The 19,906-nt window shown below is 46.3% G+C and overlaps 2 protein-coding genes across 6 annotated transcripts; one reads left to right on the plus strand and one right to left on the minus strand.

Moving 5' to 3' along the window:
- Nucleotides 1-126: 126 nt before the first annotated feature.
- LOC113991934 (solute carrier family 35 member E2A-like) lies at nt 127-9,780 on the minus strand. 4 transcript variants are annotated; one of them, XM_027728695.2, is made up of 9 exons: nt 9,618-9,763; nt 6,123-6,648; nt 5,550-5,685; nt 4,679-4,806; nt 3,825-3,945; nt 3,441-3,494; nt 3,059-3,131; nt 2,351-2,496; nt 127-2,122 (listed from the first exon to the last, which is right to left on the minus strand). In XM_027728695.2, the coding sequence occupies exons 2-9, from the start codon at nt 6,445-6,447 to the stop codon at nt 1,879-1,881; spliced, it is 1,227 nt and encodes a 408-aa protein (XP_027584496.1). In that variant the 5' UTR covers nt 6,448-6,648; nt 9,618-9,763; the 3' UTR covers nt 127-1,878. The 4 variants fall into 4 exon arrangements, with proteins under 4 accessions (XP_027584496.1, XP_027584499.1, XP_027584497.1 ...); XM_027728698.2 differs by having other exon boundaries at nt 1,879-2,122; nt 9,676-9,780; XM_027728696.2 differs by lacking the exon at nt 9,618-9,763 and adding an exon at nt 9,353-9,602 and having other exon boundaries at nt 1,879-2,122.
- Nucleotides 9,638-19,602, plus strand: LOC113991936. 2 transcript variants are annotated; one of them, XM_027728701.2, is made up of 9 exons: nt 9,646-9,892; nt 10,038-10,128; nt 11,249-11,402; nt 13,385-13,530; nt 14,830-15,006; nt 15,704-15,817; nt 17,264-17,350; nt 18,234-18,381; nt 18,816-19,602. In XM_027728701.2, the coding sequence occupies exons 1-9, from the start codon at nt 9,882-9,884 to the stop codon at nt 18,845-18,847; spliced, it is 960 nt and encodes a 319-aa protein (XP_027584502.1). In that variant the 5' UTR covers nt 9,646-9,881; the 3' UTR covers nt 18,848-19,602. The 2 variants fall into 2 exon arrangements, with proteins under 2 accessions (XP_027584505.1, XP_027584502.1); XM_027728704.2 differs by lacking the exon at nt 14,830-15,006 and having other exon boundaries at nt 9,638-9,892.
- Nucleotides 19,603-19,906: the final 304 nt, after the last annotated feature.

Below are 19,906 nucleotides of genomic sequence, written 5' to 3' on the forward strand. Positions count from 1 at the left end.
GGGATTTCTGTCTGCAAAAGTAGAAATACGATGCAAACCACATTTTTTTTTTTTTTGGTAGTTATACTTTCAAAAATCTCAGTGTATTTGGCAGAAAACAAACAAACAAAAAAACCCCCACAGAGCTCCATGCCACAGTCCACAGCTTTTATAAAAGTGACAAGAGTACAAAAGAAACAAAATACCACAGACACATCACATACAGAATGAGGAAAAACTGGCATTTTTAGGGGAATATGCCCCAGGCAACCAGTCAGGTGTGGGAATGCAAACTGAAGTGAGCATTGGCACCAAACAAGCACAAACTACTGAAACAGGGACAGCTGCTCCAGAGAGGCTCTTGGACACATCTTTGCTCTCTGCAGGAACAGCTCACTAAAGCCAGTGGAATTCCTCACAAGTGGAAATGTAACCATGAGCCTAAATTTCACAGGAACTCTACTGGAAACTTCCTATTAGCAATTATTTTTACCACTATATCCACGCTACAGTCTTCCAGAAGAGTGGCAATTATTAAAATCCGCTCATTTGAACTGTTAATTATGTTCCCAAAAAGTCCATTTGAATGCTTTTGTAGCTACTTGTGCTTTTTTTGCCAAAACTAATTACTAGTCTTGAGAATTTCGAAAAGGAAAGTTAAGATTTAATCTTTGACCTACCACGAAACAGAATTTCCTTAAAAAAAAAAAAAAAAAAAGAAAACTTAAGAGCAGCAGAAATAAAGATTTGCCTCAGTTTATGGTTAATGTTCCTCCCTTCAGCGACCTCTGTTCCATCTGTCGCAGATACCTCAGATTATTTACATAATCAGAAATTACACAAATACTTTACACACAGGTCAGAATCATAACCCTGAGTTTCTAAAAGGCAGCGTTTTGTTGCGCTCTTAGAAATAATACAAAAAACCGTCCACTTATTTCCTCATAACAGAAATGCATAATAAAATGCAAGAAATTAAAATGGTTTCTTAGAGAAATACAGAGCTCCTGCTTCCTTTATCACCGAAGTTTTCAGTGTTTTTTACCTCTAAGCAAGTGCAAGTATTTTAATTCACCACTCCACATGTGTGTGTGTGTGTGTGTGTGTGAATACTTGCATTTCAGTTTTGTCAATGCATGATCAGAATGAAATTTTAGGAGAAAAATCAGTTTTCATCCATAGATTGGTCATTGGAAATAGCTGCTCACCACTGCTTTGGGGCACAGACTCATTCCCAGAGTTTGCTCCAACTAAACAGACACCAGAATAAATTGTTTGTGGGGAGAGAGGGGGGTTCCCTCTTCGAATCACAGAATATCCTGAGCTGGAAAGGATCATCAGTCCAACTCCTGGCCCTGCACAGGACACCCCAAAATCCCACCCTGTCCCTGAGAGCGTTGTCCAAACGCTCCTTGACTCTGGCAGGTTTTGGTGCCCAAAATGCAGGAAATGTGGAGTAACAACCAGGAATTTCAGTTACGCCCCAATTCCATCCCACTGCCAGCAGAACACAGCCATGGGCCCACGTTTTCACATTACTTTGATGGGGAGGGAGGCAGGAATTGCTTTCCCACGAGCCACTGAAGTTCTTTCACTAATACAGGCTCGGTCATTATTTGCAGTCAAGGAGAGACACTAAAGCCCACGTTTAGCACGTTCCAGGACACCAGGTCCTGGTTGGGGTATCAGTTGGTCAGTACATCAAGGCTTACTGGATCCTCCCCAGGTCCTTCCTGCTGAAGGTCCCGGGATCAAGGGGAGCAAGGCTTGCTGGATCCTTCCAGGTCCCAGGCTCGACCTGAACTCCAAGGAACCCAACAGCATCAGCAGCTGGAGCAACGACCCCTTTCGGGATGAGTTCCTTTGAGTTACACTCGGTCAGAAGAACAAATGGCCATATTAATCATAGGGTTCCAAATCCTTGGGAATCAGTGGCTCTGTGTCCTCAGTGGGACCCTGTGTGGGCTGTGGGGGGGTGGCCAGGCTGTGCAGGGTCTCCTGCTGATGCTGCTTTGCCTTGTTGTAGAGCAGGACCCCGATGGTCACCAGGACGGTGCCGATGGCCGAGAGACTGGTGATCTTGTTCCCAAACACGATGATGCTGAGCCAGATGGACAGGGCGTGTTTCACAGTGCTGGCAACACTGCAAGGCAATCAAAAACCAAGGTCAGAAAAAAACCCCTTTGTCAGATCCCACACACAACCTCTGTCTTCCTTTCTTTTCAAACACCAACTCAAACTCCACTTCCAACCCCAACCATTCCACGATCTACCTCCTTCAATTCTTTGCACACCCTCTCCTGCCCAGTTCTCAAGCAGAAATACTGAGCAAGGAGAAAAGGATGTGAAATGGTGCTCCTGATAGTTTTACCTGAAAGTCACAGGAGAAATTTTTCCCATCAAGGCATAGGCTGTAACACTTTGGAGGTGGAACAAGACTCCATCTATCAAGAGAAGTATGACAATATCCTGGTTGTAACTGAAGCTTCTCCCACTTTTCCCAATCACAGGCACATCCTAAACAGCAAAAAAAAAAAAAAGAAATTGAAGAGTTTAGTTTATAAGCAAATCCAGAAGTGATTTTCCACCTAACTCATTCCTATTAGAAGCATTTACAGTTTTACATTTAAACTTCAGCAAAACAAAACCTAAAACATACAAGACAGATAATATAAATTTTCCCCTAAAATACATCAGAAAACCAGCTCTCATCTGACTGAACTTCCCAGTGTGTTCGGCCCGTTTGCTTTTTTGAACACTGATGCACAGCAATGAAATGCCACAATTTAAAGGATACATACTCAACCTGCTGTATTACACTCACTTTAGCTTAATTTTATTTTCAAAGAGTTAATGTTCCTGTACACCATATGAATATCGACAAAAAGTCAACAAATATGTAAGATTTTGTTTTCAAGTCTTCATCTAAAACTTCAAATGGACTTGGACAACATTTGTCTCAAAAATCCTGAGATAAACTCAGGCATTTTGGATCAACTCATGTCTGCATTACATTATTTGCTGAAAGTCTTCTCTTTTTTACTCCCCCAATCCCTTGCAAAAGGTGAATTCCAATTACCATGAAAAAGATCCAAGCTGGAATAAGCATAACCACTGCAGCAGCACTCGTGTAGAACTGAAGCTCTGGGGCTCTACAAAGGAGAAAAAACGCTAATTAAAATGATTAAAAGCTTCCTTTTTCAAAGCAAAGAGAGGAGTTTGCCTTTTGTGCTGGCTGAGAGGGCACATATTTTCAAGACCAAAACCTGCATTTTATCCCATGGTAAAACACACACACACACACACACACATATATATAGATATATATAAGGGGAGTTTCCTTTCCCCAATAAAAGTATGACAGTGAAGGCTGTCTGTAAACAGTCTGGTGCAATACAATCATAAATATAAGCAGCCCAAATCCCATCCATAATTAAACCTGAAATATTTTTAATACTTACGAAAATCTGTATTTATCTCCGCTGAGAAGTTTTTTGGAAAAGACGTTTTGCAAACTGAAAAAAAAAAAAAAAATTTGAAAAAAATCACCATTTACCTGGATTTTAGTTAGGAAAAAAAATCAATCAATCCCTGATAATGACAGTTTTTTTCCTTCAGGTGGGGAAATGCATTTTCTACAACTAAAGAAAGGAGTTTGGTCTTTTTTAACTAATGGGATTATACTATTTAATCTCATTGATGCTCGTGGATATGAGAGAGAAATTGTATCACCTGTTAAAATGCATTTTAAATACCAACATTTAAATGCAGTGTACAGAACTAACTACAAGAAACACTAAAGAAAATCCCTTTATTCCACACACACGGCTCTCCTTATCCCTTACCAGTCCATGATATTGGTGGATAAAGCTGCTGAGAACCCCAGAATGTTGAAGCTGATTTCAGTGGCTGTACACAGGGCCAGCCCTCCCATCACAGGGATGAGGGAGAGATTCACCAGCAATCCTGCAAAGGAAAAGGGCAAAACTCAGCTTGATTCCTGCATTTCCAGCATGGCAGTTACTCTTGAAAGTTGAAATTCTGCCTTTAGCTGAAGGAAAGAACAACTGTCATGTGTAAGGATTTAAAAGCAGAGAGATACCTCAGACAACAGCAGGAGGGTCTTGAAAACAACAGGGAAATAAACTCAGTGATAAAATATCTCCTCTGGGAAGAAAAATGCCCTGGAGACTGTCTTGGGTTTCATGTTTTTCACCAAATGCCAGAAGAAAGTTCCACTCTCTCTGTTCACTCTGTGACTGAATTACTCTCCTTCCTCTGCCTTATTGCAGCCTCAAAGCCACCTGAACTGTGTCACCCCTCTGGCTGGGAACAAGCAAAGTCTCTCCAAGCAAACACCAAGAGGTTGCACTGGAGTCACAGTGAAATCACACTGGGCTGGGGCCTTTTTTTGGTGGTATTTTTAAATCAGAGGGAAGAAATTCAAGAATTTTAAATTGTCTTTAAAAGGAGGAACACACTGAACTTCAGTTATTTAAGGGCATAATAATGTTTTCTTGACAGAAAAATTACTTAACAATGCATTAAAACAAACCCTTTTTTACTCCCATATAATCTGCTTATTGAGTTCAGAATGATTCTTCCAGCTGCATTTCTTATATTCTGGTGGGCTTTCCTTCTCCATGGCCAAAAAAAAAATCAGAGTAACTAAATCCCATTGCAACAGTGAAGTGCTCACCAGTGTATTCCCCCAAAATCATCCGAGACATGATGACAGTGAAAATGGGAGCAGAGCTTTTCACCGTTTCTGCAAAGGAAACTGCCACGTTCTTCAAGCTCACAAGGCCCAGCACTACTGTTGCAAATCTGCAGGAGAAGAACAGGAAAAGAAATGAAGGAAAAAAAAAACCCTAAGAAAATAATTAGAACATCAGAAGAAGTGAAGCAGGAAATAAAATAATGCTTTAAGAGCTCCTCAGACACCCAGCATAGAAAGAATTGCACTATAATCCCAAAGTTTTCAATTAGGCTCAGTAGAAAAAGTAAAAGTCTGCTGATAAACAGTAATTCACCATGGAAATTTTATCTGCAGTTATCCATCTTTAGTGTAAATTAGATATGCTACATATTTACCATAGTTTAAATCATTAAATTAATCTAATTTATCGCTTATTTGATTATTCTTTATCAGTTTTGCAGTGTAAAGGAAATAAAATCATTTATTCTTATTCTCTCCTAGACCACAAACTGATAGTACCCCAGCACACAGCAAATATTGACTTTTTAAAGATAAATATTAATAGCCTGGATCACTTTTGAGGCAAAAGGCTGGTAAATGCCAGTGCACTAAACAAACATCAGCCTCAAAAGAGAAGGGGAAGAAAGTAAATGGGAAGAGAAGTGTGTTCTGAAAGAAGGTAAATGTGGTGGGAGGCCAAGGTAGCCAAAAATGTGATTTTTGTGGGTGGGGGGAAATTCTCCAAACGCTTTTTGATCAAGAATAAAAAGGCAGAGAGCCATGAAAATATAGCTCCTGTTCAGAAAAAAATCACAAATACTAGTATAGGAAATTTTAGCAAATACAGTGCAGGAAATATTTACCCATTTACCTCATCAATCCAACAAAGAGCATTATCATGATGAAATTGGGGGGGTAAGAGATGCGGGTCTTGTGCTGGTACAAACAGCAGGGAACAAACATTTTTATACAGCCAATGAAGGTGGTTGAGAGCATTTGAACAGCACCTAAAGAGGATGAGAGGGGAAACAAAATCAGTCAGAAGGTGGTGGAACACGACAAATCAAGCAACCTCAGAAAATTTCTCAGACAAACTCCTGTAGGACTTTTATCTATGACCAAAGTTTCATCTTTCAGCAAGTGGAGGAAAGAAGAGTGTCAGAAACCCCTTTAAAGAACATAATCACAGCCCCAAGATCCCTCCCCACATCTCCCAACCAGGCCTTTTTCACTTCAGTTGAACCACTTTGTCCCTCAGCTTCATATAAGAGGATCTGGTACTGTCAAATCATAGAATATCCTGAGCTGGAAGGGGCCCACAAGGATCATCAGCTCCTGGCCCTGCCCAGGATCCCAACAATCCTCGTGCCTGTGGAGCCTGCTCCAGTCAAATAAATCCTATATAAATATCTTCCTGGCATTCGAGTGCAAAGAAAAGGAGTACCTAACATGCTGGGCTCTCCTTCCAGCAAGGAGAGGATGTATTTGTTAAGAAAAAGAGTGCAAAAGCTGAAGAAGAACCACAAGGTGAGGTAGATGAGAGCGTGGGAGTTCCAGATGCCCAGGTCGGACTCGATGACCGTGGTCTCCGTGATGGTGATTTTGAGGACGTTCTCCTCCGGCACGCTGTCACTGCGAGCTATCACAAACTTCTCACTCCTGTGAGCAAAGAGGGAGCCCAGGTGGAACAGGGATTTTCCCTTTGGCTTCTCTTCCAGGGGCGAAGGACTCGGTGCCTCCGGAGTCTGAGCGCTTGCCACGGTCGACATGGTGACTTTAAGGAATTAATGTTTGTCCTCAGCACGAATCAACATTGACTTAGCACAGCACTTGACTTAACAAAAATATCATGTGATTAATGCTTCATCTCCCATGGCCTGGAAAGGACCTGCACTTGGTCCTCCAAAGAACATCTTGCACAAAAATAAACTCCGCGCGCTTCTTCATGTGGCCTGTTCCATGTTTTCTGCCTAAGAGGGAGAGAAGGAAAAAGCGTGTATGCTCTGAGTGACATTTTAAATCCCTAATGCAGCAAAGATACCACATTTCTCCCGCGCTGTGTCAAAGATAAAAAGGCTTGTGTAGTCTTTCAAGACTGGATTTTGAACTCCTCCTATCGTGATACCAAGATTAGGCACCAAGAATTTATCTAAGGGAGGTTTTTCTAATTCTAAAATAGCACGTACACACACACAACAGACTTCAGGTGGGTTTAAGTTCTTTCTCCTTTAAAGCACATCAGCACGGCCTTTCCACTTATAACTAACTCCTCTTCCTGATTCTCCAGTGTCTTTGATCTCAGTCTAAGGTCTTCTTTAACCACTCCACAGAAAAATATTCCCAACCCAGCAAATCCAGGCAGGAGCCTGGACTAATTAATCTGTTATCAACCCGAGTCAAATAAGCAATCAATAATCAAGGACTGTAACTGCCAGTAATCACAAACACAATTATCCTGGTAAATGTGAATTCCTAGGTGAACAAAGAAGGAAAATATATCCAAGAGCTTTCCAAACAGACTTGTTCTCTATTTAATTACTTGTAAATAATGCAACATCACTTATTTTGCCACACAGAACTGCTGTACCTTGCAATTCAATATCAGTACTTGCAATAATTCTTAAAGCCTTTTTTAATAGATCTGACAGAAAAAAGGCATTAAATCATTTGCAAGTAGAGCTTTCTCCTTTTACAGATGGCACAAAATGTGCCAAGTTACAGTTGCAGAGTCCAGAGAGCACCAAAACCCCCCCTGTGACCTTCATCCCTCCCCAGCCAGGCAGGGTCAGCCAGTGCCACTCAGGGGTTCAAAGTCTGTGTTGAGAAACAAAGAAACTGCACCTGAGCAGCTGATCTGCAACATCAAAACACACTCTGAATTTATCCCTTTTATTTCTGCAGCCTTTGTCTTATGAGCAAGTGAAAATTGGATGAATCAGATGCAGATGAATTGAGGGACTGGAGCTCTTTTGTTCCTCAGTGAACAAGCACTCGGGGAAATTACATTTTAAATGCTTGTCTCCAGAAGCACATTTAGTGGACAGACAAGACAATGGGCCTTAAAAAGGGATTCTTGTGGGGGAAGTTAATTACTGGACATCTTGGAAAAGCCATCTGAAATGAGATCCTAATAGTACAATGCATCAAACAACAGCAGCACAACCAACATTCAATGGCAAGAGAAATACAAGAGTTGTACCAAGAGCTACTGCACCTGCCCTGATTCTGGGAGCATGTGAACAGGTGAACAGGACACATTATTTTCTTCAGGTTTTTTTTTTCCCAATGTGGCATCTCAAATAAATCATAAAGAGGTACTAAAGAGTTAAATATCTCCTGTCAGAGCAGCTGCTTTACAGTGAAATTTTCCATTCCTCACGTTCTGTTGTTACAGCCAAGCACTGAAGATTTCCATCCCCGTTCCTTTATCTCTTTCCATTTTCCCAGGAAATCATGACAGCAGCAAACCAAGGTATGAGACCCTCTAACACACTCATGTTGAACCCGTGCTTGTGTTAACCCAGTTCAACACAAAACTTTGAAGGAGGAGACACGTTCTCCAAGAGAATTTGGTTAGAAAAATGGATTCTTGGCTCCTCCTCCTTTTTCAGGTCTTAAAAAAATGCCCCTCTACATTCAAAATAGTTGGCTAGCACAGCTTTTTCAGTATCTTTTCTGTTTATACAAGTCAATTAAAACCAGAAGCAATCAAGCACCATGAAACTCCCACCCTCGGCAGCGCTGGGATATCAGGTTTGATATCGCTGATTCCACACATGGCAGGAAGCAGAACAGCAAATAAGAACAGAACTACTCCCCTAAATTACTGACCTGCTGGCTTAAATCATCTGGAAAGCCTAAACGGGCTGAAAGAGTTCTCCATCTGGAACTAATTCAGTCTTCCTCCCTCAAGGCCAACCAGCAGCTGATGTTTACCAACAGCTGAAAACGTGGCAGTGGTTGGCAGTTGTTTCTCTTGGATTACACACAAAGCCTCAATCCTCCAGCTCAAAAGAACCAGCACCATGCACTGCCTTTTCCTTGTATCTCCTCCAACCTTCAGCTACACTGCCAGTAACAACGTTGTGTCAAGGTGGAAAGCACATCCACAAAGAACTCTCTGAAGTCAGCTTTACTCAAGAAAAACTAAAGCTCAATTATGCTGCAAGTGCTTAAGGCCAATATGACAGTGAAAAAACAGAGACTTGTGTCCGTGACCTCTGTTACACAAGAGGTCACCCGAACATTGCCCCCAGCACAGCAAACAGGGCAGAATTCAGCGAGTTGTGGCTATTAACAGCACAATACCAAAACTATTAACAGCTCCCACACAGAGAGGATGCCGAAAGATGGAAATAGCTTCAAGACTTTTCTCGCATTCCAAGGCTGTTTCTGGTCACCCACTCCTAGAGCCTTCCCTGCCCATTCCGAACCAGCCCCACGCGGACAATTCCCGCTCGCCTTCCAGCCCCCGAGCAGGGCTCGGAGCATCCCGAGCATCCCCGGCACAGGAGCTGCACCGCGGCCTTTCCGCCCGCCCCTCCGGGCCCAAGGGCTTTCCAGAGACCTCCAGCACCCACATCCCCCTTCCCAGGGCCGGCCGGGGATGCTGCTCTCCATCAGCGCCCGCTCTGCCCTTCCTCCCTCCCTCGCTCGGCGCATCCCGCCCGGCACCTGCGGGCTCCCCGCACGCCGCCGCCGCTCCCGTGGCTCCGGCAAACCCGGGATGCGGCTCCCCGGGGGATGCGGCTCCCGGGATGCGGCCACCACCCATCCCATCCCATCCCTCCCCGTGCTGCGCCCGGAGCGCCGGGCGGGGAGGCGGGTCCGGCCCCGCACCGCCCCGCCGGGGCTGCACCGGGCACCGGCCCCTCGGGGCGGAGAAGCGCCCCGGGCTCGCCCCTTTGTCACCGCGGCCGTTCGGGGGAGGCCATTTTACCGAACCCACGAGGAAACGACCCAAAGGAGCGGGGCGGGGGGTCACGCGGGACACGCACAGCGGGAACCGCGCCGAGCCCCCGCCGCGCCGAGCCCTCCATGGCCCGCGGGGGCGGACGGGGCGGGGACGCCCCTCGGGACCCTCGGGAGCCCTCCCCGGCCGTGCCGGGGAAGTGACGTGCGGGGTGTCCCCCGGAAGCGCTGCGGGGGCCCCTCCGCAGCCATGTAGGTCCCGTCAGAGCGGGGCGGGAGCGCGGCCGCGGCCATGGACGGCAGGTACGGGCGGCACCACACGCGGCGCGGGGGGTGCCCCGTCGCGCTGCCCACGGCGGGGCAGTGCCGGGGGTGGGGAGGGCGCGGGCGGCCCCCCCCCCGCGGGTGCGTGGTGCGGCCCCGTGACCGTCCCGTTGTGTCCCCGCAGCGGCGCCGCGGGCCCGGCGGGGCCGAGCCTGCCCAGCCTGCCCAACCTCACCCCGCGACACCGGCAGCTCATCCCCACGCCCTGCGGGCCCGTGAGTACCGACACCCCGCGGCATCGCACACACCCCCGCGGCTCTTCCCGCGGCGCTCGGCCCAGCCCCGGGCGCCTCTCCCGCCCCTCTCACCGGCATCTCCGCGGAGTCCGTCCCTGCCGGGGATGCAGGGTCCCTGCCGGGGATACAGGGTCCCTCCGTCCCTGCCGGGGATGCAGGATCCCTGTGTCCGCGTTGTTACCTTGCCTGGGAAGAATGGCAAATGGCATGGGAATGGGAAAACGTGCCTCGAATCCGCGCTCATATTAAGGTGGACCGGGGAGTTCAGGTGTTTGCTCTCCAAGGCTTGTCACAGAACGAGCATCCTGATAGAGAGTGACAGAATTATGGAATGTCCCAAGTCCGAAGGGACCCACAGGGATCAGCCAGTCCAACCCTTGGCCCCAACAATCCCACCCTGTCCCTTAGAGCGTTGTCCAAATGCTCCTTGAGCTTTGGCAGCCTTGGGAAGTGACCATTCCTTGGGAAGTGACCATTCCACGGGAAGCCTGTTCCAGTGCCCAACCACCCTCTGGGGGAAGAACCTTCTTTCCTGAGATCCAGCCTAACCCTGCCCTGCCACAGCTCCAGCCGTTCCCTCAGGTCCTGTCCCTGCTCACAGGGAGCAGAGATGGGAGCGGAGTCATCTCTCTCTGTGTTGAGTTCCTGCAAGGATGTTGCCTCACCTGAAGTATTTTAGTGAAAGAAAATAAGGACCTCACCTCACTGAGAACACCGACCCTGTATTTACACTTCTCTAAAACTGAAAGTCTGGGAATGTGTTGCCTGCTGGACCCCCCCGTGCTCTGACAGGGGTAGGTGTGGGCACTGGCAATCTCCAGGCCAGGAATGGGATTATAATGCCATGACCTTTGTGAGGCAGAAAGGCTGGAGGTATAAACCAGGGCAGTCTAGGCTGAGATTAATTATGCAATAAAGTTAGACTTCTCCCTTCCTCAGCAGTTTTGGACTTTCAGTTCAGTTGGTGGGTTTCTCTTCCTTTTCCCAAGGGAAAACCCTGCACTGCCTCATTTACCCAACTTGCCCTAATGTGTTTTTTTTTAGGAACAGCAACGAGTTTACTCTGCGTTATGTGTTCAGAAATGTTCTTCCTTTCCAGATAAAGCCATGTTCAGAGCTCTCATTCCCTGTGAAGATCTACTTCTGTGTCACTATTTTGTCTCTGCTGAGTGTCATAGGACTCACCATAGAGACACTGGTCCGGCAGACCGAGGAGGATTTCACCATTTCCTTTATCCAGTTGGTTGGAGTTGGTAAGAAACTGTTGGGATTTTGAAACAAATACATTTTTTTCCCCAAAGTATAATTAAGCAGCAACTGAAGTTTCTTGTGTGAGAGGTGCTGAATGTTCAGCTGTGCCAGAAAAACTTCCAGTTCCCATTTTAATGTCTGATCTCAAACAAGAAAATGTGAAGGCATCTCTCTGCGCTAAGTTCCTGCAAGGATGTTGCTTCACCTAAAATATTTTATTAAAATAAGAACCTCATTTTTTAAAAAAAAATCTCTTTTTTGTCTAATATTTTTCCCCCACTGGAAGATCCAAACTTCCTTGGATATTTCCAATGAGAGCTTCAACAGAAACTTATTTTCGTATTCTTGGGTCCATTTGTCTCGAATAGAAATTACCATGAAAATAATAAACTATTTCAGGAAGTGGCTTTAGCAGGTCTTGGCTGCCAAAACATTGTGAAAAAGGAGAGATTGTGGGTGTAACACAGTCCTTGCCTTCCAGCTCTCACCCAGAGGGAACAAAGACAATAGCTTTGTTCCAGATTCTATAATTAGACAAATCCCAACAATGCTTTAATTCCGAACCTCTGATTTAATGAGCAGCTTTTCACACAGGACTCACAAAGCTGCAGTGTTAGAACAGCCTGAAGAACCTTCATATTAAATCAGTCACAGACCTGGGAAGTTGAAGCCACACTTGCCCATCTGTTTTTCCCCCAAACCATGTTTTCTGTGTGGTAGACAAAGACTGACAGGACAGGTGTTTCTTTAAAGAAAAATAGATGCCCTGGCTGCAACAATCTCTTGGGTTTACAATTAGATATTTAATTTAAGGGGGGTTGGGGATTTAATCTGTTGAGAAGTATTCATCCCCCAAAACCAAGGGGGTGTCCTGTATTTCAGAAATGTGCACATGCCACCTCTGCAAAAAGCTTGATAATCAGAGCTTATTTTCAAATTATTCGTGCAAAATTTCTTCTGATCGAGCAGCTGAATTTGCAAAACAAGGAAATGCTGCCTTAAGTCTTTGAGGTCTTCCTGAGGTCAAGAGCATGTCCAAAAACCCCGTGATTCACTCTGTAATTTGCCAATCATTTTCCACTCTCCTGGTCCCTGTTAAGAGCAGTGGAAAAGGAAGTTCAGTCACTGAAGGTTTGTTTAGACACTCAGGTTACTGTGTTCCTTTGAAGACTTGGACAGCACTTTGTCCCCATGTCCCAGCCTTGCAAAAGTGGGGGGGATTTTACGTGTGGAATCCAGGAAGCAGCGCTCTGGAAAAAAGAAACCTATTGTTACTTTGGCTGTGGGAAGAAGGACCCAGTGTTTGCAGGAGCATCCTATAAAAGAACAAAGCCTTTTCCTTATTTAAGCTTTGCCAGAACTGCACAGAGTTCACTGTGACAGGTGACTGGGGGGGTTGATGTGTTTTATAAAAGCAGAACTCAGGCCTTTGCAGTTATTTTGCAGGGTGGGGTGTTTCGAAATTTCCACAATAAAAGTAAACTGAATCCAGTCTGTCCAAGTTCAGCTCAACACACAAACCATGTGCAGTGGCCAGACAACACTGCAGAGGGGGGGGTGTGTGTGAGTAGTAAACTGCTTGTTAGTCACCTGAATTACTCTCCCTGGGAAGATGATGTCATTTCAGTTCTTTAGTAAAAACTGTGCTGCTTCATTTAATTCAAATATCCAATTGGACATGATCAATGTAGTGTTCACAGATTAACACAGCCCAGCTGCCAGTGTGGGTGGCTGATACACTGCCATTTGCAGAGAGTTACTTCACAAGGAATTTAAAAATCTAACTGATTATTTAATTTCTTAGGGAGAGTGTTTTTTAAGCCTCTGATTCAGGCTCCTTGGTGGGAGCAAAGGCGCTCCGGGCCGAGGAGCCTCAGCTCTGTGGTTCTGCTCAGGTTTTTGGCACCCAGATCCAGCACACTGGGAAGCTTTCCTGGTGTTCATTGTATCCTCACCTGGCACTGCCCTTGCCTTGTCCCCCCAGTGTTCTGTGTGTACTATGTGAGCCGGGGGATCCTGCAGGAGAACCGCCAGGAGCTCGTCGTCTTCGTGCTCTCCATCCTGCTCGTGATGCTGCGCTCCATCACCAACTTCACTGTCCTCCCCGCTGAGCAAAAGCCAAAGCTCCTGGTCAGTCTCAACTGGTTTTCACTCATTTTTCCTTTCCCCATGTGTTGGGTGTGAAAACCCGTCCGTAGAAAGGCAGGATGTCTGTGGTGAGGGCACTGCTGACAGAAATGTCAGTTAATCTGAGTTAATTCCTGCTGAACAGCAAAGTGTGCACGTCCACGGCTGCAGGTCTGCTCCTCTGAGCTGTTCCCTGGGTTTCTTTGTGGCAGAATCTGGAAGTAACATAAATGTCAAAGGATTGCACAGGGTTACTGCAGAAAACACCCTTCACTTCACCTGCTCTGCTTCACATCTGGCCTAAAGTCACATAAATTTAACCTGGAATCTCCAATCCATAGGCAAGGACACAGCTCCATAAACACAGCCTTGTGTTTTTATGGGATTTATGGGAACCTGCTGCAGGGAAACAAAGATACAACAAGCTGGGGGAAGATACTGCCACTGCAGGTTATCTTGTTTGCATTCATAGCAATTAAATGTGATACAAAGACTGTATTCTGTGCCTTACTGAGATCTGTAGTTAAACTTCCCCTTGCTGTGCTTCCCAGAAGTCCTTCCTTTTTAATCACATTTTTCTCACAAATGGGAGAAGGAAGTTCCTTGCTGTGAAGTCACCCAAAAATTATTCTTCAATAGGAGAGGTGGCAACCAAACTAGGAAGCTGGAGCAAAGAATTTTCCAATTTAGTTTATCTATCAATTGTACATATAATTGAACAGGCTTATCTGCAGCAAATTGGGTTGTTTGTTTGGGTCAATAAGGAACAGGCATCAAAAGGGTGCAGGGTACTTTAAGATGTGCAGCCAACTCATCAGCTTATATATTAAACAAGAACCTCAAAGTAAAGCTTGCTGTGGAAGATGTGAAGAGAACTGTTAAGGACTGGCTTTTTTACCAGTCTTAACAGTAACTTGAATTACTGTAACTCCTGCTTCCTGAGCAGGAATCATTTCTAGTGTAAATATTCTCATATCAGTGCAATTGTGAAGGGATTTTTGCCACTTCAGCCACCTTTAAAGCAGCAGAGGTTTAGTGTGAATGCCAGCAAGGTAAATACAGCCCAGACAAAACCTGTGTCTCCTGGAATTTAACAGGTCCAGCATTGGGAATAACCCACTGGAATCAGGGGGGAAGGTTCCCCCCGGTTGGTTTATGCCAACAGGAGGCTTAGAACCAGTCTCTCTTACTGGGCAGCCTGGTTTCCTTACTGCTGCACTCCTTTATTCCCAGGTAGATGATCCCAGGTCCCCCCCTGTCCCTGTTTTCCCTGACAGTCACAGCCCTGTCTCTGCCCCCCAGGCCCGCTTTGTGCTGATCCTGCTGGTTGGCTCCTTCGATGTGATCTGTGCCATCATCCTCATCCAGAGCCAGGGCATGATGGCATTCCGGGTGGGGGGGGCCCTGGAGAGCCTTCAGTCCCAGTACTTCATGCTCAACCTCTGCTTCTCCATGCTCACTTTTGATCTCCAGGCACAGGTAAACAGCTCTGCCCCCCCCACCTTCCCTTTTTTTTCCTCCTCTTATTAGTCATAAGTTGGACAAGCTGAGCTAATTATTAACTCCCCAGAGCAATCCTGCCTCTGTCTTACCTTATAATAATGGTCATATCTCCAGGTTTCTATGGGGAAGCTCAGGTAAAATCCATAAAAATGAATCAACACATGTTTTATCACTGTCCTGCTCAAAAGGAGAACTGAAACTTACTTTTGGGAAGTTTGTCCATAAAAACAGTAACATCCAGAAGCTCCAACCCACCCACAGCCTCCTAAAACAGGAAAGGTTATTCCTGCACAACATCCCAGCTGTGTCCTACCCTTGGGGAAGTGATCCTGGGGTGGGAGAGGGGAACCTGCCCCACAGGGCAGGGGGGTGAGAGAACAACTGAAGTTACAGACACGGGAAGTGAACCCCAAGTTTGTTCACCAAGTCTGCACTTCTGTCCACTACCCTTCATTCTTTACCACTGTGTTACCTTATGCTTTATCTGCCTTATCTTTGCTTCATCTCTGTTGTTGGTATCATGGCACACAGGGGAGTTCCTCTGTCCTGGTTTCCCATTCCATAAGGAAAGATTTTGCCCGACTTTCTGCTGCTGGGGATTTGTGCCAGGTATTTTTTCGGTGGCTGCAGGGTCTCAAAGCCATGATTTTTTCCCCGTCTCTGCCCCTTCCAGCTCTGCCTGTGTATCCTGCTGATCAGCCTGCACAAGATCACCCTGGTGCACAACATCATCTCGGCCACGGGGGCCCTGTGGGGCTGCCTGAAGGTCACCATCGGCATCATCGCAGTGAGTGTTCAGCTGAGACACAGGGAAACAACCCCTGAGCACTCCCCCCAGCCTGGGGAGCCACAGCCACCCCCTTCCACACCCCTCTGCCAAGGGAAGGGAGCCAGGATGGAGAGAACCAGAGCCCCAACAGCACTTCTAAATCTGTGCCTCACCTGAGGGGGTGAAACAACGTCACAGTGTCATTCTTCCTGTCTGAGGGACACAGTTTTATTCTCAGTCCTTGATCACCTACTTAAGTGAAACCTGTAGGATCACACTTCCATGTTTGAAACCTCTCTGACAAGGTTGGGTGAAACTGGGAACAGTCCTCCAAACTATTGGGGCTATACAGACACAGAGAGACTTCACAGGCCTCAAATCCTTAGGAAACCACACCAGAAAGGCTGAGTGGTCCTTTATGGGGACAGCTTCTTCAGAGTTCAGGGGTAGTGTCCAGGTTAAAATGAGGATTTGTGAACTTGAAATGTCATTTTTCACGTCAGTCAGACTAAACCTCCTCTGAAATCATGAGACTGTTCCAAGAGTGATTGCAGAATCGGGGCCAAAGTACATCAGATACGTGAGTCTTTTATGACCAGGAAGGAGTTTAGGGGGTTTTTTTTGGGGGGGTGAATGTTTTTTTTAGGCTCCTTGGCTGTTTGCTTTGACATTCACACGAATTCCTGGCAGCTGAAATACAGCTTTCCAATTGTTTTGGTGGCTTTCCTTGCTAAAAACGGAGGTAGCACCAAGCACTGTGCTTTTAAAACACTTTAATAACTCAGGTAACACAGAATCACCTTTCTCCTAATCAGAGTGATGCCTGTTTTCCTGATGGGATTAAAAATGTAAAAAACTTTCAGCTACTTTCCCCTCACCATCAGCAACAAAGTTCACCTGGGCAGTTGCTGCTCACAGATTATAAATTCTTTGCTGCTCCTGGAGTTGCCTTTAGGCACTAAAAGAGGCTCTGTCCTTGTAAGAAAAGAAAGAGTTGCTCCAGTTAGGTGGCCTCATGTCTTTACATGACTGGATGGCAGTCCCTTCCCTCTTTCCCAAGTCCCAAGGTGAATTGGGAAACAGAGTTCTCCTGACAGTGAAATCCTCTTGCTTCTCCCACGTTTTACTGGGACATTTCAGTCCTCAGTGCCTGCACTTCTCTGAAGTAGAAACAAAGGTGGGGAAAAAAGGCACAGGGAGCTTTCAGGCTGTTAACATTCCTTTGTTTTAGAGAAAAACCTGAGCATACCCAAAGAAAAACCACCATCACTCCTGGCCCAGCTCAGTGCAAAGCAGAGACTGCATTTCCTGCTTAAAAAAAATGCCCAGGAGGGCAAAGTTACAGCTGAGAACTCAGCCTGACCAACACTTGAAACGCCACTGAAAAATCAGCTGTTTGTAGCTTTTACAGAGTATATAACAACAAGTTATAGAGCTGTATGTGTGTCTTGTCTTATTTTACAGATTTTGAAAGAGCTGAAACCCCTGGTGTGGATTTTTCTGATCCAGAATGTCCCTGAAGTGGTGTATCTCATCTACCTGCTGTACACGGTAACGCAGCAAACTCACCTGGCTGGGAACAGCAAGGCTGGAGGGCTCCTCTTCCCTGCTGGATCCTTGGGCCCAAAATGTCCTCCTGCTGAATCTAAAGAGCAGCAGGCACATCCTGCCTCTTCAGGATCCATTTTTCAGGACAGGAACCATTTCAGCTTGATCTTGAACTGATTAGACACAAGGAGAGGCTCTGGAAGTCTCTGGCAAAGTGTCCAGAATAATTAGGGAAAAATGCAACACAATCTTCCAGTACAAGACACAGAGCTCCTCAAAAATGCCTCCTTTCCTTCATGAGGCCTCAAGTGGTGCCAGAGCATTTGACCAGGGCCTCAGCTGTTATGTTTTAAAGGATTTCTTAGGCAGCACCCCCAGCTGTTGATCCTGGTGTAGCCAAAACAAGCCCACCCAAGTCCAGTGCTGGGTGTTATTTTGTGATAAAGCCTTTCCCGGTGGGGCTCCAGCACCTCCCACAAGATGTGAAAGGAGCAGGGAGAGAGAAGGGCAAGGGCAGAGCAGACTGTTCACCATGGGAAGGGCTGGAATGCTGACAGTGGCCAGGGTTTCTCCTGCTCCACATCCACAGTCTCCAGACACGGATAAAAGTCCCGGGGCTGCAGCCACCCCTGTCCTTGGGGTTCTGTTTGTCACAGGGTGCAGGCAAAGCAGGCCCTTCCCATTACTCCAGGCCTGCTTGATCTGGCACAGCACAGCAGGACACTTTACCCTCCATCATCTAAACAGGAAACTAAATTTAAAAGCGACCAGTTTGGGTTTTTTTCTTCCCCCAAATTCCACTTCTTTCAGAAATTCAGTGCTCCATTGCATCTTATGGCTTCCAGATCTTGGGTGTTGATTGTTTTATGTCTCCCTTTTCCTGCAGGTGATAAGGGAGTGGGGCAAAGGGAATTCCTACACTCTGGAAGCTGCTTTCATTACTGGCTCCTGCATTTCTGTTGCCATTAAATCTGTCCTGTTCTGGGCCCTGCTCCACGTGTACCGCAGCTTTGGGCAGGGGCTGAGAGAGAGAAGTAAGTACCTCAAAAACTTACCTGGGAAGGTTGTGGCCCGTTGTATCACAGTGGAGAGCCAGGAAAATAGGGATGCTCCCAGTAAAAGGCACATCTCTGAGGACCTCAGGCACTTCTGCAGCCTCAGGGTTTACTGGGCTGACCAAGCTCAGAAGCTTGAGCAGAATATGTGTGGTTTCTCCCTGTGGAAAGCTGACACTAGTTAAAGTTGCTGCCAACTTTGCCAGGAATCCTGGTATCCAAAAAAATCAGGCCTGTGTGGAAGAATCTCTCAGATACCTGTGATTTTTCTTACCATGCTGTATAATAACAAAGAGACACAGGATAAAGGGCTCCAGAGAGCTCCTAATCCTAAACAACTCAGACCTCCTTTGGCAGGAAGGGCACTGCTGAGCATTGCCTTGGTGCTGACTGACCTTCCTCTCTGCCCACAGTGTTTTCTTCCTATGGAAGGATCGACTCCTGAGCCCCCCGTGCTCCCCCTGCAGCTCTCACCGAGTGAAGGCACAGCAGGGGCAGCTCTGACCAAGCATCTGATTCTGAGTGGGAAATTAAGGGGCCACTTCCACAGGGGCTGGGGACAACACCACACATTCCTGGATGGTGCTGGAGAGCCACAGCAGGGCAGCTGGGGCTGGCTTGGAGAGCAGAGGAGCAGTCAGTGCTCTCACCCCGGGGAGTTCTGGCAGGACAGAGCATCTCCCACTCCTCGTTTTCCTGCTCTTTGTAACCACGGGAGGTTCACGACGTGCATGTGAGTGTTGCTGCTGTAAAAGTGTTTTCCTGGGCCAGCACAGCCCCAGTGACAGAGCAGAGTGTTGCTGCTGTAAAAGTGTTTTCCTGGGCCAGCACAGCCCCAGTGACAGTTCTTTGCACCCCCCATACCCAGGTCTGGGTGTCTCTGTCCTGCCATTGTTGCTCAGCTCAGATTTTATGGTGGAAAAGCCAAGCCCTGCTGGTGTTTGGTGACAGCTCTTCCCTGCCTGGGGCTCTTCTTCCTCCTCTGACTTCAGAACATTTCAGTTACTTGTTTTTCAGTCCCAGCTACACCCGAGAGCAGCTCACTCTGATCTCCTGCTCCCCTCCAGTGTCTCTAACCAACGTGCCATCCCACGCCAGGGGGACTGTTACAAGCCTTTAATACTGTAATTTAAAGTTTGCTATTTTATTGACTGCAACCTTTAACTACTGGCTATTTTTAAATAAAGTACAAGCACAGTGTGTGTGTGGCTAATTATTTCACTTACAATAGCACGAATTCAATGGGAAATCTCACAAGCCAAGCAGGAAAGGGGCTGGAATTCACATGTGCTGTGACCATCAGTCCTCCTCAGACACATCTTTATCTTGTACACTGCACAAAGCAGTTCAAAAATGGATTGCAGCTGATCAGGGAAATCTGCAAGGATTATATCAAAAACTATTAAAAAACCCCTATACAAAATTAAAAAATAATATAAAACATATATAAAACAAATGTAAATATAAAATTAAATAAATTAAATATCTAAGTATATAATTATTA

The sequence above is a fragment of the Pipra filicauda genome, unplaced genomic scaffold (genome assembly GCF_003945595.2).
Source record: "Pipra filicauda isolate LSUMZ 115617 unplaced genomic scaffold, ASM394559v2 scaffold87_size3191425_pilon, whole genome shotgun sequence".
Lineage (NCBI taxonomy): Eukaryota > Metazoa > Chordata > Aves > Passeriformes > Pipridae > Pipra > Pipra filicauda.